Genomic DNA, 25,385 nt, shown 5'->3' on the forward strand with positions numbered 1-25,385 from the left:
AAAGAATACTACGAAGATATCAACTGCGAAACCCACGGTTAATTCCATATCTCTTCATTTACAATGATCCCCAAACCTACTGTTTCACCAGATCTCTCCCTGGAATGGTTAACAAGTAGCCACAGGAGTTAGGTTTGGCTGGTTTTCCTTTCTTCTGCCCTCCCTCTGGTGGAGGTGTTAATGAGTGAAACACCCAAGACGGGCAGCTGAAGACAACGCCAAGGCTTTGATTTGCATCCTCCACCAATTATACCGTCAGCCTTTGGAACGGAGAATGAGGAGGGATGGCTGCCACTTCCCAGATGCCTAGAGGGCATCCACTTGGGTCTACTCAGAATGCATCTAAATGAGAGCTCAAGCAGCTATTAAAGTATTGTTACTGCTCATGACTTAGATAGGAATAGACCTAATTTTTTACACTGGGTTAATATGTTCCTAATAAATACCAATGAAATGTTATAAAAACATAGGGCTCCTGTTGGAAAAACAGGACAAACCCCTCCTTCATCATAATACTTTAATAGGAATAATATTTACATCTATTGTCTTATTTGATGCTCTCAACATCCCAGCAAGAGAGGGAAGGGTCTGTCATACTTGGAGGTCCCAGGAGAGTACTAGGGTTCAGGTTTCCCAAATCTCAGTTATGTGCTTTTGCTCTTCTGCATCCAGATAGCCTAATACACATAAGATACATATGGCAGCAAGTTATAATGGTTCTTAAAAACAATCCTAAGTTTTCGAACACCGTAATCTTACCGATCCCAGAGGTAGGATTAAATCATTTACCCACAAAGCACAATGATCAGTAGAGGAAAAGCTAAGTAAATGTTAGCTTCTGTTGTTGTTATTAAAAACTGTGTTAGAGGTAGGATAGTGGTGTGGAGAGAAGCATGGACTCTGGACCCTACCCCCTGGGCTTGAATCCTGGCTGTGCAGTGTACCTGTCTTATTAAATTGTGTGTAAAGCTCTGGAATACTCAGCAGGCAGGCAGTGCTATTATAGACTGTAGTCACTACTATTACTTGATAGCTCTAGTACTTATACACAGAAGTAAAAATTTACCCTAGGTCACCCGGTAAATGTTGAAGCTAGACTGTAATCCTGGTCCTTCTGCTTTTACCTCTTACAGAAATGTCTTTCTAGGTTACATTAGTTTCCCACAATTCCTAAAATGTGTTTTACCTCCTTTTCATATCTCCTTCCATGGCCAACATGTAGTCTCCTTTACCAAACTGAAAGCCTTTTTCAAAATCAACATTTATAAAAATTTCCATGACAAAAACCTTAACCCTAGACGTCCTCAGCTGTGAGGTACTCAGTTTATGCCATGCACGTGCATTTGCATTTGTAAGGAGCTGTTTTGTGCTTAAAATTGTTTTTCCTTTCTGGACATATTCTATAAGCCCACTAGAGGTACACTACTTGAACCCTGCATTTCTATTCACTTCTAGTTCATTTACCCTATCGCATCCAGAACTGGATAGCCCAGTGGGCTATTCAGTAAATTACCGACTGACTGGCAGGAATTCCTTCTGTTTTATTCTTTTTTTTTTTTTTCCTTTGTTATTGGCTGACTAGTTTTGTCAGGGGCTGTCAAGAACATGCAAATTTCGTGGCCACATAAAAATGATCTAGTCAGAGTCGTTCCCCTAATCGAGGCGGAGGATTTAGTTGTATATTCTGATGTTCGGCACCTTCCACTCTTAGGCAGATCTAAAAACTACAGCACAGGTATTCAGGCCCCAGGGAGTGGTTTTTAGTTTTTTTTCTCACGAACAACCGAAAAACAGGACCCGAGGCAGCGGACGGAGAGCTGGGTGTGGAGGCCGGGGTGGGTGGAGCGGGGAGGTGTCTCTAAATCTTCTGGGGAGAGTGCGGTAAGAAAGGAAGGAAAAGGTACGCAGACCCCAAAGCTTCTCGGGTTTGTTCTTTTATTTTTCCCCTTAGGAGGGCGGTGGCAGCTGATCAGACACAATAGCTGGCAGTCCCCCGCCGGCACGAAGATAAAAATGACCCTCAACAGCACCAGCAGGAGGACTGGGAAAGGGAGGAGGGGTGTGTCTGGGAGGAGGCGAGGATGAGGGTGACTAGGTGACAAACCCCGCCACCGCGGCGGGGTCCTCCACTCCAGCCCGGCGAGGACAGGAGCTGTGAGACACCTCCCCGGAGGGGGGCGGGGTGGGAAGGGGAGTCCGAGGGGCGGTGGCTTTCCTACTGGGGGCGGGCAAAGGGTGGAGGGACGCCTGAGTCAGCTGCCCCTGATTGGCTGGAGTTCTCTCGTCGCGTCTTCCGATTGGGCCATTTGCAGCGGGAGATGTTGTGAGGAGCGGCGGGGCGGAGCGAGCCGCCGGGGGTCTGGGGCGAAGCCCCGGAATCGGGCGGGGAGGGGCGGCGGTTGGGCCCAGGACCCCGCGCTGCTGCGACCTGCTGTGTGGAGAAGCGCAGCCACCTTTCCTCAGTTCCGCTAGCTGCGCCGAATTGTTCAGCTGCCCTGAAGATGTAAAAAGGGCAAAGAATTGAATGAACAGCGCTTGGCTGCGACCTCTCCCCAACCCCCCCCACCCCAAATGAGAAGCTGTCTTACTGTCTGTCGGGCGTGAGAGGACACTCCCTTACCTTGAAGTCCCACATCGCACCCCTCCCACTGCAAAAAGGGTCAAAAACTCACCCGGGCGTGTCCCCCGCAGTCTGGGACCCAATTCTGCGAGTCTAGCCGTATGATCGACCCCCTCCCCGGCCCTGACGCCAAGTACCTAGTCCCTTCCCCAGTGGAAGCCCGGGTTCCTGGCCGCTCCCGCTCTGCGCTCGGGAGACTGGAGAAGGCGGGGAGGATTTTGTGTGTCTGGTTTTTGGGGAGGTGTTCGGGGTGGTGGTGAGGGTTTGTAGGTCCCGACACACATTGGGGGGGTTGGCGAGCACCCCCCGTCCCCGCCCCCGCCCCAGGCTAATCCCTCTTCTCCAGCGTCGGTTCCCGGGACCATATTATTCAAGACAGAAAACATTCAACCCCAGAGCCTCCCCTGGGGAGGGGAGGGGAAGGAGGTGGAGTGGGAGGAGGTGGATCCAGGGAGGAAGAAGCGAGAAATCCGCCCCCGGGAAACAGCTCGGCGCGGCAGCGGAACCAGGCACTTCTGTCACTTGGCGGTCGTGGGCGCCCGAGCGCGGCCCCGGCCCGGCCCGGCGAGGCGAGGGGAGAGTCCGGCGGCCGCCGCCCCGCCCCACGCCCTCCCGCGGCGGCCGAGAGCCCGGGGCCGGCCGGGGCAGGTCGCGGCGGTGCCTGGGAGCGGCCGGCCGGGGGCGGCGGCGGCCTCGGAGCGCGGCGGCGGCGGAGGACAGCGCTGGCTCGTCCTCCCGCTCGGTCCAGTGCGCGCCGGGCGTGAGGGGCGCGCCGTCCGGTGGCCGGCCGGCTCGGTGCGGATCTACTCGCCGCGCTTTCTCCGGTGCGTGTCTGCTTTATTTTCCGCCTCGGTCGACGGGGCGCAGGGCCGGCGGGCGGGTGGAGAGGGAGAGCCGGGCTCGCCGCTGGCTCCCTCCCTTCCCGCCACCCCGGGCCAGCCCGCCCCGGCGCTGGCGCGGGGCCGGAGGGAGCGGCGGCGGGCGCCCGGCGGGGGCGGAGGGGCCGCGCCCGCGTGTGCGGAGCGAGGGAAGGCCGGCGGGAGGAGGGAAGGGCACAAAGGCCGGCGGCGGGCGCCGGGGTCCCGCCGGCCGGCCGTGGAGGAGGGGCGGCTCCCGTCCGCTCATGAATATTAACCGAGCCTGCGGCCTAGCGCGTACCGGCTGGGCCCGGCGCCCGGCCCGCGTCCCCGCCGCCGCTCGCGCCGCGCCTCGGAAGCCGGGCCAGGCGGGGCGCGCAGGGTGAGCCCCCTCGCTTTGGGCCTTTCCCCCGGGTGTCCCCGTTCGTTTTGGAAAGTACATATTTGGGCCGCCCTTCCCGGGAGATCGAGATCCCCGACCCGCCTCTGGAAGGGGCGGAGGAAATAGTGGTCGGTGGGTGGTGGTTTTCTTTTTCCTATTTTTTTTTCTCCCTAGGTGGCCACGGGGAACGGGGAAGACCGTGTCGAGCCGTAGTTTGGGGCGCGGCAACTAAAAGTGGCCGGGGCTGCGGCTTCATTTCTGTAGCTCCGGAATAATGCCCCGGAGAGGGAGTCCCTCCTGCCGCCGCGCGCACCTCCCCACCCGGCCCCGCGCCGTCGCCGCCCAGCCCCGCCGCGGGCCAAGGAAAACAGCCGCCTCCTCGGAGACACCGGCGGGCCGGGGCGGAGGGCGGAGGGCGGGCGCCCCGGGTACCCCAGGCCGCCTGGAGACGCCGGCAGAGCCGCCGGTCGCGTCCGAGCAGGACTTTTTGTTTTTATTTTGGGGAGCTGGGGAGATGGCGGGGAGCAAGGAGGGCTTTTGAGAAAGGATTATCCCATTTTAGTCCCGCGGGGAGCAAACTTCCCTTAAGTCTGCTTATCCGGGTGATGCAGAAGAACATAGACTCCCTCTCGTCTGCCCAGAAAATACATGAATTAAAATGCACTTGAAAAGGGAACGGTTTTTCTTGACGGCTGCACAACGGCCGGGCATGTTTGAGGCAACCACCGTGCAGTTCTGATGTTTCGCTTTTTTTTTCCCCCCTGGTTTATAGGATTTTTCCCCCTTTTTCTATCTTTTTGTATGGGAAGATTCTTTCATCTTTCATACTTCATCAGCATGGACCGAATTATCTTTCCATGTGTTGGAAAGGCGAGCTTGGGGTGGGCATGTGAGCAAGCCTAAGGTCAGTGTATGGAGAAAGTTCATGCCCTTTAACTTTTCCCTCTTCTAGGAAAGATCTCTTTGGGAGAGTCTTCACGACGCGCTCGCCTTGCTCTTGGACTTGGGAGGAGCGCTAGGAAGAAGGGGACCGCTTTCTAGCCGCCGAGGAGACCTCTCTTCTTTGTTTTTTATGTCTGGAGAAATGGACGAAGACGGTGAAGTCAGTTGAAGTCCGAAGAAATAATCATCAGGGCATTTCGAAGGCGCTTCATCAAAACCTTCATTCCCTGGCGCTCTAATTGTCTCACCGGCACTGCACCTTCTAGGAGCCTGGTGTGGCATTTCCCCCCCAATGTGGACTCCCATGGGTTGGTCCCTTCTTTGTAATTTGAAATGAAATGATGGCCACACGTCGGACTGGTCTGCCGGAGGGAGATGGTGACAACAAGCTCAAGACCTGCGGGTCCCCCGCCTGTGAGGTAAGCGCAGCGGCAGCATCGCGGTGTAGCCCGCAGTGGCCTGTGTCTGTGAGGTGTCCTGCATGTGGGCGGTCAGTTGCCACCGGGCCTAAGAAGAGGTTTTTGGGGCTTTGGACTGAATGGTGGGAGTGCCCCAGCTTGACCGGTAGGGAGATGAAGCCTTGGCCATTTTTGTTTCGAGGAGCTTCCAGTGATTCTTCTGCAAGGACGTTTTCCTTACTTACTTTGAAATGTCCCCATCTTGGTCATCTCAGGGCACGGAATTCTCCCTTTTTAGGTGGCTGGGAATACTACAAGCTTCTGTTTTCCTACAGTTCCCATTCTCCAGTATTTTTGGAGCTGGGCTGGTTAGGGGGTGCTTTGTACCTGTCGAGTGTGTATCCAAGGTTTGCTCTGGAGGTGGAGAGAGGGCATCTGTCTGGAACGCTTGTTGCTCCTGGACCACCATCTCTCTCCGACACTGATGCTGTTGCTATGGAGATCTGCTTTGGGTAGAGAAACAAGTCTTTTCCCCGTGGACAGTTTAGTTTAGGCACAGCCTTGGAAGACTGCTTAATGGAGCTGTAATTCCAACTCCCTTAAAAATGTCTTGCCTTTCCTGTTCTTTTATTTATTCCCTTCCTTTCACTGCTCAAAAGTCCTGTGAGTGTCAGCCTGAGCTGTCAGGTGGGTTGACTCTGCCTTCAGACCAACATCTTTGGGAGGGCTCAGAAGATTTTACACCAGGCTTTTGGAAATTTTTTGAGCAAAGCAGGAGAGAAATAGAAAATCCATTGATCTGTGGCACCCCTATGCCCTGTTGCCTCTATCTTTTTTCCTCCTTATGTTTGGAGTTTAATTCTATAATGGCTCCTTTGTGTTTACTTTGTTATTGATGGTTTCTGTAATTTGCTTTTGCTAAACATACTGAATACTGTTTTCCTTTAGATTTTGCTTTTGAGCTGCCTATATTTTTAAGGAAAGGTTGAAGATTACTTTAGATAACAGTAACATCCCCCAATGAGCCGTCACTCTCATTGTTTATTTTGTGCTTGTGTTACATTTTAACTTCATGGTCATTGAAACGGGGTCTAGTTCTCAGTGTGTGATTTTTGGCATCTTAATAAAAATGAGTCAGAAGTTAAGTTTTTGTTCATAAAGCAGGCAGAGGAGCTTGCTTCACGCAGCTTACTTCATACTGCACTAGAAAGTTTATGCAGAAATCAGTGAGGTGGGTACAGTGTGCCGTTACCGTACAGTTTATTAAACTATAGGTTTACAGTTAGAAACCGTGTTTTACTTTTTGACACCTATAAACACCTGCTTGCAGGTAAAAACGTGATTAAGTATAACACCACAATTCTCTGATCATGGTGAACCATAATAACTCCTTTTGGAAGGCCTACCTACAGCTTAGTGATTGCTTAATGTGTATTGTAGTTCCATAATGATAGGTACTGTGGTCTTAAAGCCTTATTTGTCATTGACTTGTGAGTACCTTAATTAGCATGCTATTTGCATTGTATTTGCAAGAACTAGTGTTATTTGACTTTTTTTTTTTTGGGTCATTTAAGGGATATCCCAGAAACCAAGAATTTATAATAGACACATCTTGTCCTTGGCTAGAAGGCAGTGTTTCCAGTTGCAAACTTGGCTTTTATTAACAATGACAATTATGTATTTTTTTTAAGGGCTGTGAAATTTGCTTTCATTTGGACCTTACTGCTGGCATAGCCGTAGTATTTCTAGTTTGGGATCCAAGAAAACACTGTATTGTCTGTATTTTGCTCATTTAGAGACTATATACAGTAGTTGGGTTCGGTAATAAACTGTGGTGTTGCTTGGCTTTTTAAAGAATAGACAGATAGTTTGCTTAGATTCTGTGTGGGAAATAGAAATAAAGGGGCTGTATGCTGTCAGAAAACATTTTAAAGTCTCAGGGTGAGGCGCGAGGGTAACTTGTATTTACTGGCTCTGTTTAGTTGTCTCTTATTGATGCTTCTGAGGCACATTAAATCTTGGGAGTATTTATTAGTAATAAAAAGAGTTGCCACTGGAATACTTCGGGTATCAGTTTTGGGTTGACAGATATTTAAGTCTCTGAATACTGCACTTAATTTTTGTGCTTAATTTTATTAGAAGAATTACATTCTAGAGTAGCACTGACATTCTTTTCAAAATTTTAAAAACCAATAGCTAAAAAACTAACAAACAAAAAACCGATTGCTATGTTCCTAAATGGATATTTGAATAATAAATTTGTGTGTGCTTTTCCTACCCAAGAAACGATGGTATATATCTTAATATTAATGGTATTAGCCGAAACTAACTTTGTAGCACAGAAGAAATCAATGTAGTGAATTAAAGGAGTCCCTGTTTTACGCCTTATCTAATTGGCTAATTCCACCTGCTGTGAATAAAGTCTATTGTTTTGATGAAAAACCATCAGGAATTTCTTGTTTATATTAACTGTTAGAATCTAATTGTGTTGCTATATGAGTAAGTGTAGGCACCACCTCCCAAGACTATATTGGAAGGGCCCAAAACAAACAAATAACAAACAGTCCTCTTCAAATAAAGAATTGTGACACTTCAGTAAAATATATTTTGACATTATACAGTAAGGATAGCATAGCTGTGTTCACACAAAATGATATCCCTTTCACATCTAAATATGTATTTTTGAAAATTGGTTTCACTCACTGAGCCAGGTAAGTGTTTTTTTTGTGTGTGTGTGTGTGTGTGTGTTGTGCACGCATGTGTACAGGCTGATCTATGACACCTAGCCTTGCATAACTTTGCTCACAAAATCACTTTGTATAGACTCTGAATCCTCTGTGGTATTTTCACCCCTTTTCACATCATATAGTGTTTCTTCTTTATGGTTCGACTTGCTCTCTCTCTCTCTCTCTCTCTCTCTTTTCAAAGCTTTCTAATCCACATTATTCTTTCCACTTCTAACATTTATTTCATTTTTAATCTCTAGTCCACAGGATTGTACACGTGTTTAGCACTTTCACTGTCTACTATTAGAACAAACCTATTTACTCATGCTAATTAACTTAGTTCATTTTATGTTTTGCTTCTTCACCGAGGCTAAAATGATCCTGTGACTAAAACGTATTATAAGCTGATGAAAACTATTTGTTGATTTTGGAACAGTGTAAATAATAAAGGCATTTTCTGTGCGTGAATTCATTCACGTAAAAATTCATACTTTTGCTCTTCTTTCTGGAATACTGTACACTTTGCTTTTATCCCAGACTTCCTTGTTCCTTCTCAGGCGCTCTCTCCCTCCATCTGTCTCTCTTTCTCTCTCTCTCTTTAGGCTTCTTATTCCTCTGCTGCCTCTTTCTTGTTGGTTTTTACAGGAGCCAGGCCTTTCCATTCCTCTACTCTTTTCTCGCTCCCTAGGTTTCATTTTACATCCTCCCAGGGCTTTAATCTACATGCCCGTGATTCCTAATTTACAACTGTATCACAGATTTTATGGCTGCTCTCTAGACCTAGATAGCCAATTGCCTATTTACCATACAGTTTTTTTGGATAGTCTACAGGCTCTTCAAACTCAACAGATTCTCTGCCCTGACCACCAACCTGCCCTCTCCCTGACTTCCTTCTTTTAGTGAGTAGCACTGCTAGGTACCTATCTGTCCAAGTTAAAAACCAGGCTACAGTCCTTGACCCCTCTCTCTCCTTCTTCCCCCTGTCAAAGTCCTACATTCTGAATCCCACTGCCACTCCCTGAGTTCAGATTAGCTGCATCTCAGCGATGAATCATGGACCAGGCTTCCTAACTCGCGTCCCAGGCTCCCAGCCTTGCCCCCTTCTAGCTCTCCGATCTGCCGTAACCAGAGCGCTCCTCCTGAAATAGAAAGCTGATCATTGCATTCCCTGGCCTAAAACAGTTTTCTGGCTTCCCATTGCCTTTGGAATAAGGCTCAAACTCCTGAGAGAAGTCTGAGAGGACTTCTGACCCACCCTTCTCCTATCGCATCTGTGACCTCTCTCTGTACTTCCTGTATTGTCAGTACCACCCCGCCCCCCTCCAAGGGCATCACAATGTCTCTCTCTTTACTTCAGGTCCTTATAAATCCTGTTTTCTCCCAGCCTTCCTTCCATTCTCCCCTCCTCCACTTCCACCCCTCCCTGGCTGATTTTTACTATCATTCTGGTCTTTTCTTCAACATCACTCAGGAAAGCTTTCCTTGACCTTCCAAGACTGGATTAATTGGCCCTGCTGCCTTCTCCTCAAACACCCTCCCTGTACTTTATCAGGAAGAGCACTTACTAGTTTATTTATCTGTATTCCCCTGGATTGCAAGTCCCATGAAAACAGGGACCATGTTTGTCTCTACAGTGAGTGGCGCATAGTAGGTGCTCAATAAATATATGCCAAAATAGCCAATAAACATAGCGGGAAAGGCTTTAGTTTTCTATTAACCGTTCATTTAGATCCCAGCACACTGTACCGTCTTGATGGTCCTCCTGCCTCACTGTCCCCTCCTTCTCAGCCTTGGAAGTTTCCTCAGCCTCTTGACCTACTAAGTCTTCCTATACCTCAGGGCTCTATTTGACCCTCTTTTATCCTCTCCAGACTCAGTTTCATGGTTTTAAATATCAGGTGTAAACTGATCATTCACATATATGCATATGTACACATGTATTTGTGTGCGTGTGTGTCTCTCCACCCTGACCTCTCCCTTGAATTCAGATGCCCACATCTAGCTGACCTGCCCACTCAGAACCTCCACTCGCCTGTGGAGAAGCCACGTCCCAAACCAAATTCCTCCTTCTCTACAGCCCCTCCCCCCGCCCGCCCAGCTTCCCTGTTTGCTCCTTCCACAGTCTCCCTCCTCTTAAGCAAGAGCATTCCCACCCTCCCAGGTGGAGTCTTGGGAGTGACCTTTGATCCCTCTTTTTCTCTCTCGTGCATCACCTGCAAATCTGGCCACCGGCCTCTCAGCTCAGCCCTTGCCAGACTGCAGTCTGTCCCCACAGTCATCCCGGTGGACCCTTTAGGAGTCAGGTCCTGGCACTGCTTTGCTTCGGCTCCTCTACTGGCTTCTCCTCTCCTTCAGGATGAAAGGCTGAAGTTCTCGGAGTGCCCGCAGACCCCTGGACAGCCTCCCGTCTCCTCCCTGAGCTCACCTCCTGGGCGCTCCCCACTTCTGCGGACACACGAGCCCAGCATGCCCCAGAGCCTTCCCGCTGTGTTCCATCTCCTTGGGACACTGTCCCCCAGGTGTCTGCAGGGCCCGCTTCCTTGTCTCCTCCAGATTTGCTTAGAAGTCACCTTCTGGGAGGATCTTCCCTCCCCTGCTCCCCAGGACACACCCTGCCCTCCTTCCTCACTTCATTTTTTTCCCTGTCACTTACTCTCCATCTGACGTGCTCCTCCATTTGATTTTGCTTATTGATTTGGACAGATGATGTACGTAAGTGTTAAGAGTACAGTTTGTTTTGTTCACCTGGTATTTCTTGTGTCTGGAAGGCAGTCTAGCACGTGGTAGGCCCTCAGATATTTTTTTCGAATGAATGAATGAAGGAAGGAAGACCTAAGGAAAATTTCCATTCCAAAATGTTCTTGAGTTTGCATCTAGGTAGTTTAGATTATATAACGATGTGTAGTGTGAATTGTAGGTTCTTCTTTAGACCTCCATTTCCATTGGGATGGCTGTTCACAGTTTTCTTTGCATCTTTCTTACCTTTTGGGAAGCTGGTAACCAAGTAACAGTAACCAAGGCAGTGTGTAGTACAAATGTATGAAATACTTTGTGCTAAGGTGAGATAATGGTAATGAACAGACTAAGGGAGGGGAATCAAACTGGTGGTGAAACTATGAAAAGGTAATAGGGTCATCCCTCAGGATCCACAGGGGATTGGTTCCAGGAACTCCCACCCAATGGATGCCAGGATGCTCAAGTCCCTTATGTAAAATGGGGTGGTATTTGCATATACCCTTACACATCCTCCCTTATACTTTAAATTATCTCTTGATTACTTATAACACCTGATACAATGTAAGTGGTATGTAAATAGTTGCTAGTGTGCAGCAAATTCAAGTTTTGCTTTTTGGAACTTTCTGGAAAAATTTTTTCCAAATTTTTTGATCCTTCATTGGTTGAATGCACAGGTGCAGTACCTTTAGGTACAGTGGGCCAACTGTATGTCTGATGTTTTCTTTCTTAAAACAATTGGCCAGTATAGGAATCTTCCTTACGTTTTAAATTTTTTTAATGTCATGAATATTTCACTGTAAGTTAAAAAATGATCACAACATTGACTATGGCAAAATGTTAACAGTTGTTAATTCTGGATGGGGAGAATACCAGAATTATATTATTTTTGTATTTTCTCTTTTTTTGTTTAATTCCAAAGTTACAATAAAAAGACAGCATTTACAGGTTTAAAAAATAGGTAATATGTTACCAGTCTTGTGAAAATCAGGTTTCTAGCAAACCTACCTACGCTGCTTAAAATAATACTTAGACGCTTTTTGAAAAGGATACGCGTTACTCAAAACAGTACTTAAACAGTTTTTAAAAAACATGTTTTCTTCAGTGGAGGATTCATTGCAGGCTAGCGATAGTACAGTATAACATAACACTGTTATTTAATTTGAAACGTGTGTTCCTTCATATACTTGAATCTAAATGGCAGAATACCATTGTATGTCAAAAGCTTTACCCTGCAAATTAGGGTTAAAAGTATAGCCTGTTGGAATGAAGAGCAGCGGCAGCAGAACTCTGGATTTGGAGGTATTGAGTGGAACCCATCTCAAGATAAGAGCCATCAACAAAATGAGTACCCAGGTCTAAGAAGAGTTCTCCACGCATTGTTAGTGTTTTGTAGCATTCATTTCTTCCAAATGAAACATTTTATGAAGTCCTTGTGCCTTGCTTACAGAATCTCTAATTCCTTCCTCATTTCTTTAGCTATTACCAGATCACATAATCAGGTACAAACGTGATACTCAGTTTCTTTTGTTCTTTGCTTTGTGAAGGGACCCGTCATCTTATTATATTTAACATGATGATTTAAGTATGGGCAGTGCTGGATGTAGATGCACAGATGCTGTTGTCGAATGCAGCTATTTTCTATTACAGAAAGACCATATGGTAGGCACTTGTTTTTCTTTCTGGTTGATGTGATTAGATTAGTAAAATGAAAGGTTATTGGACTTAGATTGTCCTAGTATTTATTTAATTTTAATTGACCATAAGGAATTAAGTATGTTAAAAATATTACGAGCCGTCAATATGTTCTGTTGGTTTGAAGTAGGAAGATGTCTTCACTCAAAAGCTCAGTTTTGGATTGCTTTTACCAAAATAGTTTTTTAGTTTAAGTTGTCGTATTTTTTAAAAAATGGAGTATTGTGCAGATAGCTTATTTCACAACAAAATCTGGAAGATGGCCTTTTGTGCCTCGAAGATAATCTGAAGACAAATGGATATACTGTACTATAGGTTTAAGAAACTTAGTGTGATGGAAATTGTTTTTGATAAGTCCTCTACTTTCTAGTTATTTATTAATATGGAAAAAATTCCACCATGTAGATTTGTGAATAAGGGAATAGATTTAAAACCCAAATTTGATATTTCTGAAATATTCATTTATCTTAGGGAAATTTTTAGGCAGACCAGAAAAATTGTTATTATCAACAAATGGCGAGTTAAAGAATTTCTTTATTTTTCCTTAGACCAGCTCCTGTTGAACCTTCCTTCTGTTGGATACTGGGTGTGTTCTTGATTCAGACTTGGTTACTTATTGCCTTTTCCCCTTGTTGCTTATCTCTGTTCTGAATAGACACTGGGCATAGTTATGAGCAGTAGTCTGTTTATAATCCCACAAGTTCTTTTTCCTTCTTATAACCTAATGAAGACATAGCCTCTCGACTTGAACTGTGGTTCACTGCATTCATCTTTAATAGATCTTAACAAGACTTATTTTCTTGAGAACCTTTTGATTTTTCTCCCTCCTTAGAATGGAGAATATCCTTAAATATCAGAAGCTAGAAAGCTAGATTTATGATTACATTTCTTCTGGATATGTCTTAGCTACTGTGATCTTGGGGATTCACAGGCATCTTTTTTTTTTTCTTAACCTTAAGATATCTAGATATCTTTAATACCCAGTATCTTCCTAATAAACACAGATTCTGCATTTAAGAGAATTTGTGTCAACTAGATCAGTGAGACCTACTTTCTCCTTTGGGTTTTACATATTGGCTTCTGGAAACATTACATACCTAGTGAATGTGAGGGGGAGGAAGTACTCTGGGCACCCAGTTTAAATCAGATCTTTATTATAATGCTTTTAGGAAACTAAAAACATTTCAGTTTACTTATTTTTCATTTAATACTATTTTATAGACACCATTCTCTGCTCATAAGGGAGATATATATATGTGTGTATATATACACACATATATATGTATATATATATACACACATACACACACATATATATGTCAATTTTATAAATGGAGGAAAAGAAACTCTTAAAAAGCATTATGCAAAGATATCTTCAGGGATTGTAATATGGAAGAGAGATTAGATTTATTTTGTGTGGCTGTAAAAGGCAGAACTAGGATCAGCAGATAGACAGATGGGCCAATTTCCAGAATTCAAGGAAAATTTTTTGTTAAATTAGAAGTTAATCGGAATAGAATGTGTTCTTTGCACAGGTGGGATGACCTTCAGTTAGGGGACTCCAGAGAGGATTCCTCCTTTGGTAGGAATTTATTATTTTATTTTATTTTTAAAATTAATTTATTTTTGGCTGTGTTGGGTCTTCGTTGCTGCACGCAGGCTTTCTCTAGTTGTGGCAAGCGGGGGCTACTCTTCGTTGTGGTGCGCGGGCTCCTCATTGCGGTGGCCTCTCGTTGCAGAGCACAGGCTCTAGGCGCGTGGGCTCAGTAGTTGTGGCTTGCGGGCTCTAGAGCGCAGGCTCAGTAGTTGTGGCACATGGGCTTAGTTGCTCTGCGGCATGTGGGATCTTCCTGGACCAGGGCTCAAAACCGAGTCCCCTGCATTGGCAGGTGGATTCCTTTTTTTTTTTTTTTTTTTTTTTTTGGCAGGTGGATTCTTAATCATTGTGCGACCAGGGAAGCCCTGGTAGAAATTTAAACCAGGCAAATCTGGACGATCATTAAGAATCACTTGGACAGCCTTTCAAACTACAGATTCGTGTCCCCACCATTAAGTTAACCAATCAGAATCCTGGGGGATGAGACCCCAAAACCTTAGCTTTTAAAAAAGTCCCCTGGTGATCTTCTGAATTTGAGAACAGCAGAATAAAATGATATTCAAGGTCTAGGTTCTTATGGCAGCCTGGTTTTAGAATTATTCTGACCAAATTGAAATCAATGTAAAGAAAAAGCAAAAATATGGGGAAAAAATTTAAATGACTGTAAATCAGTGAAATTTTCAAGCTTAAAATTATAATTATTTTCTTCTAATTGTAATTAAATGTATTTCTTTTTAAAAAATTAATTAATTAATTAATTTTTGGCTGCATTGGGTCTTCTTTGCTGCCCTCGGGCTTTCTCTGTTGCGGCGAGCAGGGGCTACTCTTTGTTGTGGTGCGCGGGCTTCTCATTGCGGTGGCTTCTCTTGTTGTGGATCACAGGCTCGAGGTGTGTGGCTTCAGTAGTTGTGGCACGCGGGCTTAGTTGCTCCGTGGCATATGGGATCTTCCCGGACTAGGGCTTGAACCCGTGTCCCCTGCATTGGCAGGCAGATTCTTAACCAGTGTGCCACCAGGGAAGTCCCTCTACATGTCATTAATATAACAAAATAATATTCTTTTCAAATAAAGTAAATGTTATGTTGAAAGAGCACTTTAAAATTCTACAGTAATAGGTGTTACACTTTTTTGTATGTATGTTATACTTTAATCAAAAGTTACATATTTTAAAGTGATAGAACTATGATCTTGGTTATATCAAAGCTATTGTTACTTTTTAGATTTATTATAAAAGTAATTTGTTTCATGTCATTTCTCGAAGGGCATATTTTCTTTAAGCAAATAGCTGTTAGGATGGTTTCTTTTGCATCTTGTAATCATTTGTTCATACCAACTCTTTTATCAAGAATAGGAAAAGTTACAGTGAAAGAAAAAGATATATTCTATCTTTACCTAAGTATACATTGTGAAGGGTTTCAAAAATCATTCTAACATAAATAATAATAAACTAATCATTAACAAAATAATTTCACTTTACACACCCTTCTTCATTTAACAGCAACAGCTACTCTATCTGTTCACTGAATCCATCTTATCTTTTAATCTCACTGATTGTGAGATGCATTGGATACTATGCTGCAAAGACAATGTAAACTAATTACAGTGTCCAACTGCCAATTCTGCAAAAGAAGCAGGGTTTCTTAAAGTGATGTTGCAGAAGGAGCAAAGTCACTGACAAAGAGCTGAGTGAGACCAGTGAACAGATGCAGAAAGCATCAAAGTTGATAGGTATCTCAAAAGGGAATGATTTGAATTCTAGGGATTAAGAGAAGCTTTTGAGAAAACTGATGTCCTTGAGGGCAATTGCAAGTATGGGGAAGTGACATTTTCTTCTAGGAAGTGATGTTTAGTTTGGACCCCATGCCTTAAGCTGTTTGCCAGGAGACCTTAAAAAGTGGGTGTAGATCTAGAAGGAATAGCAGCAGTGAACAGATTTCTCTTGTGTTTTCTTTTTCTTAGTAGAGACAGTGCAGCTGAGAGTGACTAGAAAATCCTAGCTTCTCTAATTGACTTAGAAATAAAGCTGTTAGAACAGAGGTCAAGGAGTAGTGTCTTGAAAGGCACTGCTGTTGTAATAGTTCTTAGATGCAAAGATACTTGAGAGTTTGAATATTTTAGATGCCTTCATTTCTTTTTTTCTTTTTTTAAAATTAATTAATTTTTGGCTGTGTTGGGTCTTCGTTGCTGTGCCAGGGCTTTCTCTAGTTGTGGCAAGCGGGGGCCACTCTTCATCGCGGTGTGTGGGCCTCTCACTGTCTCGGCCTCTTCCATTGCGGAGCACAGGCTCCAGACGCGCAGGCTTAGTAGTTGTGGCTCACGGGCTTAGTTGCTCCGTGGCATGTGGCATCTTCCCAGACCAGGGCACGAACCCATGTCCCCTGCATTGGCAGGCAGATGCTTAACCACTGCGCCACCAGGGAAGCCCCATTTCTTTTTTTAAAAAATTTCTATATTGAGGTACAATGGACATGTAAAAAGCTGTATATATTTAACATATACAACTCAGTGAATTTGTGGATAAGTATACACCCATGAAACTATCTTCACCATAAACAGGCCATAAACAGATTCATTACCTCCCCAAATTTCCTCCCACCCTCCTTATTATTGTTGTTGTTATTATTATTGTAACGTACATAAAACCTACTTAACCTGATCTGCCCCCTTAGCAGATTTTGTGTATACTACATAGTATTGTTAGCTACAGGCACTGTGCTGTAGTGTAAATTTCCAGAATTTATTTATCTTGCGTAACTGAAACTCTGTACCCTTTGACCATCACCTCTCCATTTCCCCCACTTCCCAACCCCTGGCAATGTACTCTCTGCTTCTATGAGTTTGACTATTTTAGATTCCACATATAAGTGAGATCATTCAGGATTTGTCTTTCTGTATCTGGCTTATTTCACTTAGCGTAATGCCCTCAAGATCCACCCATGTTGTTGCAAATGGTGGGATTTTCTTCTTTTTTTTTTTAAGGCTGAATAATGTTCTCTTCAAGATCCTGATTTGAATTCCTTTGGATAAGCACCCAAAAGTGGGATAGCAGGATCGTATGATAGTTTTTGAGGAACCTCCATATAATGGCTGCACCAGTTTACATTCCCACCCACAGTGTGTACAGGGGGTTTCCTTTCTCCACACCCTCACTAACGCTTGTTATCTTTTGTATTAACAGTAGCCATTCTAAGACGGTGAGGCAATCTCTTTGTGGTTTTGGTTTGCATTTTTCTGTTGATTAGTGAGGTTGAGCGCCTTTTCATATACCTATTGACCATTCGTAAGTCTTTGTAGAAATGCCTGTTCCCGTCTTTTGCCCGTTTTTAAATTGGGTTATTTGTTTGTTTGTTTGTTTAGCTGTGTTGATTTCTGACTCTCACTAGCCTTTGCTACCTAAAAGCACGATGATGCCTTAGCAAAATGGGCAATTGATTAAAAATCATCTTAGTAGGAACAGTTACACTGTAGACTTAGTGGGAGAGACTAGGTACCGCTGACATCTTTCTTGGGGGTGTATGAGCCACACTACAATCCCTACCTTAGGATATCGACAGAGCTTCGTAGTTTATGGCTACTAGAAGTGCATCTGCTCTAGACCAAGGGCGAATGCAAATTTTCTTCAGTTTAGGAGAGGACCTTGGAAGAAGAATCATTTTTCCCTGTTTCATCCTTGGATACTGCTGCCATTCTTGGCTGTCCTTTTATTTGACCACCATAATCTTTTTATCTAACTCTCACTTTCAAATAAGTTACTGAAACATTGTTTTTGGATCAAGTGGGATCTCTAGGAAAAAGGCAGATATATAAAGCCTAAAATATACACATATTCAGGAAGCATAAGGATACCCCAAAACGCATGGCTTAGAAAGTGAATACTGCTTGATTTCTGCAAACTACGGTGAAGTGTTTAGCATATATTTGACAGGAAAAATGTATGTCTTTTCCAGTTGGCTTTGAATTGACAGCAGACAAGACAGGGATCTTTTGGTAGTCTATGAAAAGGATTTTGAACCTCAGAAATCAGTCTGTAGGATTAATGAAGAGGGAAGACATAAAATGCCCATATCAGGAGTAAAAGAGGGGGCACCATTCAGAGCCTACAGACATTAACAAGATAAAAAGGGAATATCTGGGGCTTCCCTGGTGGCGCAGTGGTTGAAAGTCCGCCTGCCGATGCAGGTGACACGGGTTCGTGCCCCGGTCTGGGAAGATCCCACACGCCGCAGAGCGGCTGGGCCCGTGAGCCATGGCCGCTGAGCCTGCGCGTCCGGAGCCTGTGCTCCGCGACAGGAGAGGCCACAACAGTGAGAGGCCCGCGTACCGCAAAAAAAAAAAAAAAAAAAAAAGGGAATATCTGAATAACTATATGCCAGTAAATTTGACAACTTAGGCAAAATGGGCAAATTCTGCGTAAGGATTCTAGTACCAATTCAGAGTTGTGTGTGCATATGTTAGGTAGGGGCGGTGGTAGTGGGGTTTCCCTCACCAGGCAATTCTCCGATAGCAGCTGGGTGTCCTACAGTTCAACTTAATTCTGATGCTGTCTACCTGAATATAGAGTCAGATCCCACAGGTTAAGGGCTCAATCCCACAAGACTGCCCTCCCCCTCCCCGCCCTCGCCCCCTACCACCCGCAACTTCAGCGTCCAGTTGCAAGTTTAGGTTGTCACGTGAGCTTCTAACCTACTGACTGTAGATTGGAGGTTCCAACGACCCCTTCCTTGGGTTCAACTAATTTGCTAGAGTGGTTCACAGAACTCAGAGAAACATTACTTAACTAGATCACGGGTTTTATAATAAAGAGTATAACACAGGAACAGCCAGATAGGAGGGATGCGTAGGGCGGGGTGTGGGGAAAAGGTGTGGAGCTTCCACAACCTCTCCAGGTGCTCCACTCTTCCCAAATCCCCATGTGTTCACCAACCTGGAAGCTTTTCGAACCTCATCCTTTTCAGTTTTTATGGAGGCTTCATTACATCAGCATGATTGATTAAATCATTGGCCATTGGAGGTGGAATCAACCTCCAGCCTCTCTCTCCTCCCCTGAGGTTGGGATGGGATTCAGTGTTCTGACCCTCTCATCACTTGGTTGGTTGGTTCTCCTGGCAATCAGCCCCTGTCCTCAGGTGTGTTCCTGATGTCACCTTATTATCATAACAAAAGACACCACTGGTTGCTCTCCTCACTTAGGAAATTCCAAGGGTTTTAGGGGCTCTGTGCCAGAAATGGGGATGAAGCCCAAATATGTATTTCTTATTATAAATCACACTATCACACCTTGAAAGATACAAATTACCAAAACTGCCACAAGGAGAGGTGTAAAAAAAAAATCTGGGGCTTCCCTGGTGGCGCAGTGGTTGAGAGTCTGCCTGCCGATGCAGGGGACGCGGGTTCGTGCCCAGGTCTGGGAAGATCCCACATGCCGCGGAGCGGCTGGGCCCGTGAGCCATGGCCGCTGAGCCTGCGCGTCTGGAGCCTGTGCTCCGAGCGCAACGGGAGAGGCCACAACAGTGAGAGGCCCACGTACTGCAAAACAAAAACAAAAAGCAAAAAAACCCTGCCATATGTGTTAAAGAAATTGAATTTAGAATTAAAAACCTCCCCACCAAGAAGACTTCAGATCCAGATGGCTGCATTGACATATTCTATCACATGCTTAAGGAAGAAATCATACCAGTTCTATACAGGCTCAGAAAATAGCGGTGGAGGGAACACTTCCCATCTTCTTTTTATGATGCCAGCATAAGCCTAGTAACAACCAGGCAAAACCAGTATAAGAACAGGAATTCAGACCAATAACCCTCATGGTTGTAGATGTAAAAATCCTTAACAGAACGTCAACAAATCAAATCTAGAAATATATGAAAAAGAGAATACATCATGATTAAGTTGGAGTTATCCCAGGAATGAAAGATTAGTTTATCATTTTAACATAACAACATATTAACCATTTAATATATTAATGGAATGAAGGAGAAAATTTGTATGATCATCTCAATAGATGCAGAAAAAGCATTTGATAAACTTTATAACGTTCATCATAAAGACTCTCAGAAAAGTGGGACTATAAGGAAACTTAACCCAGTTTGATCAAGGGGACCTACGAAAAAGCCTACAGCTCTCACGCTTGTTGAAACACTGAGCACTTCATACTAAGAGCAGGAACAGGGTAAGGGTGTCTGCTCTCACCACTATTCAGCCTCATAGTGGAGGCCCTAACAAGTGTGGGAAGTCAAGAAAAGAAATAAAAGGAGGAAGGAAGAAGAGAAGGAAGGGCTTCCCTGGTGGCGCAGTGGTTGAGAGTCTGCCTGCCAATGCAGGGTACACGGGTTCGAGCCCTGGTCCGGGAAGATCCCACATGCTGTGGAGCAGCTAAGCCCGTGCGCCACAACTACTGAGCCTGCGCTCTAGAGCCCGCGAGCCACAACTACTGAAGCCCGTGTGCCTAGAGCCCGTGCTCTGCAACAAGAGAAGCCACCGCAATGAGAAGCCCGTGCACCACAACGAAGAGTTGCCCCCGCCCGCCGCAACTAGAGAAAGCACGCGCTCAGCAACAAAAACCCAGTGCAGCCAAAATAAATAAATAAAATAAATTAATTTAAAAAAATAAAATAAAATTACCTAAAAAAAAAAAAAAGAAAAAGAGAAGGAAGAAATAAAACTCTTTATTTGCAGACAACATGATTGTGCACACAGAAAATTGTAAGGAATCTACCAAGAAAACATCCTAGAACTAATAAGTAAATTTTGCAAGGTTGTGGGTTAGAAGACTACAGACGAGAATACAAGGTTAATATACAAAATCAGTGTATTTCTGTATACTAACAACAAAGTTGGGAAATGAAATAGAAAATAATAGCATTATGATTTTAATATTTTAAAGACAACCTGAATAAATTGAGAGATATGCTGTATTTATGGATTGGAAGACTCAATATTATTAAGATGGGACTTCACTACAAATTGCTGTGTGAATCCAATTCGATCCCATTTAAAATTCTAGCAGTTAAAAAATTTTTTTTTGTTAGAAATAGACAAGCTGCTTCTAAAATTTATATGGAAATGCAAAAGACAAAGAGTAGCCAAAACGATAATGAAAAAGAACAAAGTTTGGAGGACTTACAGTACTAGTTTATAATACTGACTCAAATCAAGACAGAATAGAATGGTGTAATGATAGATATATAGAACAATGAAAGAATGGAGAGTTCGGAGACCCATATCTATATGATCATTTGAATTCTGTGGGGTGAGTTCAAGTGGTGCTGGAACAAAAATGAACCGCCATCTTTACATCACACGGAAAAGTTAACCCCAAATAGATCACTGATATAAATGTAAATGCTAAGACAATAAAACTTCTAGCCAAGAACAAAATATACATGGCTTTGAGGGGTAAACAAATATTTCTGAGACAGGACACAAAAATCACTAACCGGAGAAGGAAAAAGAATTATGTCGGACTTCATCCAAATTAAAAACTTCTGCTCTTTGTAAAATACCATTAAGAAAATGAAAAGTTAAACCACAGATGGTGAGAAAATATTTGCAAAATATGTATCTGATCAAGGACTTGCTTCCAGAATATATTATAAAGAAGTCTTCAAACTCAATAATAATAAGACAACCTAACTTTAAATATGGGCAGAAGTGAACTCCATAAAAGAAGATATATGAATTACATATAAGCACATGAAAAGATATTCACTAGTACTGTCATCAGGGAAAAAAATGCAAATTAAAACTATCAATACAATGAGCTACTGCTATGCTCCCATTGGAATGGCTAAAATTAAGAAGATAAAAAATACTAAGGGTTGTTGAATATGTGGCGCAAATGACCTCTTACTCACATTCTGCTGATAGGGACGTAAAATGACACAGCCACTTAAGAAAACATGTTGGCTGTTTCAGAAAGTTAAACATATGTTTATCGTGTGACCCACTCCTAGGTATTTACCCAAAGGACATGAAAACAGTGTCCACAAAAAGACTTGTATGTGAATGTTCATAACAGCTCTATTCATAATATCCCCAAATTTGCAACAGCCCAAATACCCATTAAGAGGTGAATGGAAAACAGATTATGGTATGTCCATGTAATGGAATACTACTCACATTTAAAAAGAATGAATTATTGATGTACTCAGCAACATGAATGAATCTCAGAACGTTGAGGAAAAGAATCCAGACTTGGCAGAGTACGTAATGTATGACTCTACTTTTTTAAAATTCCAGAACTGAGTAAACTAACCTATAGTGATAGAGAGCACATCAGCGGTTGCCTGGGCCTGGGCAGGGCTTTGATCGATCGCGAAGAAGCATCAAGGGGCTTGGGGTGATAGAAATGTTCTGTACTTTGATTGTGTGGTGGTGATTTTATGGATGTCTACACTGGTTAGAATTCATTGAACTGTTCATTCTGTTCTGTTTTGCTGCCTCATTTGCATCCATTCATTTATTCAACAAAAAGTTATTGAAGGTTTATGACTATGCCAGGAAGTTCCTAGGGGAACTTTTAATTTTTCTTTGGCCTTGCTGCGTGGCTTGTGGGATTTTAGTTCCCCGACCAGGAATCGAACCCAGGCCCTCCGCTGTGGAAGCGCGGAGTCCTAATCACTGGACCGCCAGGGAGTTCCCCCTAGGGGAACAGAGATAGAAAAAAACAGTAGCTTCTGCCCTTATGGAGCTCACTGTTAAGGGGGAAGAGACAGATTAGAAAGCTTCAGTTAGGGTATTGTGCGACAACTAAGGATACACGTGTGGCCATGTGAGCATGAGACAGGAGGGTCTAACAGCCTGGAAGAGGGGAGGGAAGATGGTGGCCCTTGAGTGGAGTCTTAAAGGACATGTAGAAATTTCTGAAGCAGGTGGTGGCAGAATGTTACAGGCAGAGAGAACAGTATGGCAAAGGCAAAGTGTGAGAGAATGATTAAGGAGGAAATCCACCAAAAAATTAAGGAAGAATAAGTCATATTAAAATAAACATTTGGTAGTCTGTACACCAATTTCCATATAAGACTTTTCTCTGCCATTGCCTCTGAGTAAGGAGTATATATAGTATGAGTAAAACACACAGCTTGGAGTCCGGAACTTATTTTTGCTGCTTTTCTTTCTGGTTCAAACTGTTTTTGATAGATTAAAGTTCTACATGGGGTACCGCTAGTATATTTTGTGACAAGAATCTGATTTTTTATAAAAGCTAGATCTAGCTAGCTGTAAGCGAGTAATTTTTTACAAACGCAACCTGTATAATCTGTTAATTCTCACAGGCAGATTGGCCTGAGGACCCTGAGAAACAGTGATATTGGTGATAGTATTTTTTTTAAGCTTTCCCTTTTATTTTTTAAATTTAATTTTAAAATTTTATTATTTATTTTTGGCTGCATTAGGTCTTTGTTGCTGCGCACGGGCTTTCGCTAGTTGTGGCGAGCAGGGGCGACTCTTCATTGTGGTGTGCCGGTGTCTCATTGCGGTGGCTTCTCTTGTTGTGGAGCATGGGCTCTAGGCGCCCGGGCTTCAGTAGTTGTGGTACGTGGGTTCAGTAGTTGTGACTCGCGGGCTCTAGAGTGCAGGCTCAGTAGTTGTGGTGCACGGGCTTAGTTGCTCCACAGCATGTGGGATCTTCCCGGACCAGGGCTCGAACCCGTGTCCCCTGCATTGGCAGGTGGATTCTTAACCACTGCGCCACCAGGGAAGCCCAAGTTTTCCTTTTTAAAGAGTTAAATCAGATAGTTCTTCTCCTTTTTAAATATCTTAATGTATTCTGGTTTTGTAGCTTCCTTCATTTATTTAATCTTTGCTTCTGCTAATTTCCTTCCTCTACTATTTTATAATCTGTGAAACTTCTGGGGTCTTATGGTGTGGTTTTGCTTTTCATTTCTTTTTTTAAAATTTATTTATTTATTTATTTATGGCTGCATTGGGTCTTCGTTGTTGGGTCTTCGTTGCCGCGTGTGGGCTTTCTCTAGTTGCGGCGGGCTACTCTTCGTTGCAGTGCACAGGCTTCAGTAGTTGTGGCTCATGGGCTGTAGAGCGCAGGCTCAATAGTTGTGACGCACGGGCTTAGTTACTCCTGTCATGTGGGATCTTCCCAGGGCTCGAACCTGTGTCCCCTGCGTTGGCAGGCAGATTCTCAACCACTGCGCCACCAGGGAAGTCCGGTTTTGCTTTTCCATAGATAATCCGAACAGGCAAGGTCAGGAAAAGAGAATTTGTTTTTGTTAGATTAACTACATATATTTCAATTTGGCTGCCAGGATGGTCTCAGACTCCTCGTAGGGAAAGAGGCTAGTTAGGTATTTTTGGTCTTAGACTGAAAATACAGGCCATCAGAATAGATTCCCAATAGCTGGATATAAAAGAGTCATTAAGGCTTTGCAAAGGGTGATGAGGTTGTATAGTTTATACTTTATTTTGCCTAAGATATGTAAATTAGGATAAAAAGTTAGTAATCATTTGATTTCTGGCATACAATATGTATCTATTTGTCTTCAGTTTTGAGTGTCACACCCTTTTAATATTTTTTATTCCTGTTATAATTTATGTATTTATGCTCTTGACATTTACTAGCCTTAATATTTATTTAATCTTTTTTTTTAAAATTTATTTTTGGCTGCATTGGGTCATCTTTGCTGCACGCGGGCTTTCTCTAGTTGCGGTGAGCGGGGCCTACTCGTCGTTGTGGTGCGCGGGCTTCTCATTGCGGTGGCTTCTCTTGTTGCGGAGCACGGGCTCTAGGCGCACGGGCTTCGGTAGTTGTGGCACGTGGGCTCAGTAGTTGTGGCTCGCAGGCTTAGTTGCTCTGAGGCATGTGGGATCTTCTGGACTAGGGCTTGAACCCGTGTCCCCTGCATTGGCAGGCGGATTCTTAACCACTGCACCACCAGGAAAGTCCCTATTTAATCTTAATATACCGTTTGTAAGTGCTAGGCTGTAATATCTGTTTCCTGGAAACATACAGTGAAGCAAAGTAGACTTTAGATAATTTTTTAGGGTTTTCAGAGAGAACACTGAACCCTTACTAAGTACCATAACACTGATTATTTACCTTGTTTAATCCTCAAGACAACTCCATGAGGTGTGTAGTATTATTATATTCATTTTAAAGATGTGGAAACTGAGGTACAGAGAGCTTAATTAACTTAACCAAGGTTACACAGCCAGAAGGGGAAGACGGAAATTTAATGGATAGAGTGTTAACATGACCATAGCAGCTTTAGTAGAAGGAAGAAAAAAATTTCAGGGAGAAAGTCTCTACTTTGATCCAGATTTACTGGTTTCACCTAGATGGAAATAGTTTGTGTTCATTTAGCTAAGTGGTAAACAGTTCAGTGGCAGATTGATAGACAGCTTGAAAATTTTGTCAACCCTCTTTTTTGTCTCTTGGCAACCAGGGAACTTGATGACTTGATATCTTTAAAGTGTCAACTATG

The 25,385-nt window shown here is 43.8% G+C and overlaps 1 protein-coding gene across 8 annotated transcripts in view; it reads left to right on the top strand.

The window, feature by feature from the left end:
- ARHGAP21 (Rho GTPase activating protein 21) overlaps positions 1-25,385 on the top strand; it is a 168,892-nt gene that overhangs the window by 38,779 nt on the left and 104,728 nt on the right. For 5 of the 8 annotated variants that reach the window (XM_060292800.1, XM_060292824.1, XM_060292835.1 and 2 more), the window contains exon 2: positions 4,812-5,220. In XM_060292800.1, the coding sequence (XP_060148783.1) occupies positions 5,140-5,220 (81 nt within the window). In that variant the 5' untranslated portion in view covers positions 4,812-5,139. Of the gene's footprint in view, positions 1-3,305; positions 3,445-3,788; positions 3,860-3,972; positions 3,992-4,811; positions 5,221-25,385 lie in introns of those variants that run through there. The other 3 variants (XM_030837188.2, XM_030837189.2, XM_060292817.1) reach the window with 3 other exon arrangements.

This window comes from Globicephala melas, chromosome 2, assembly GCF_963455315.2.
Source record: "Globicephala melas chromosome 2, mGloMel1.2, whole genome shotgun sequence".
In the NCBI taxonomy this organism is placed as follows: Eukaryota; Metazoa; Chordata; class Mammalia; order Artiodactyla; family Delphinidae; genus Globicephala; species Globicephala melas.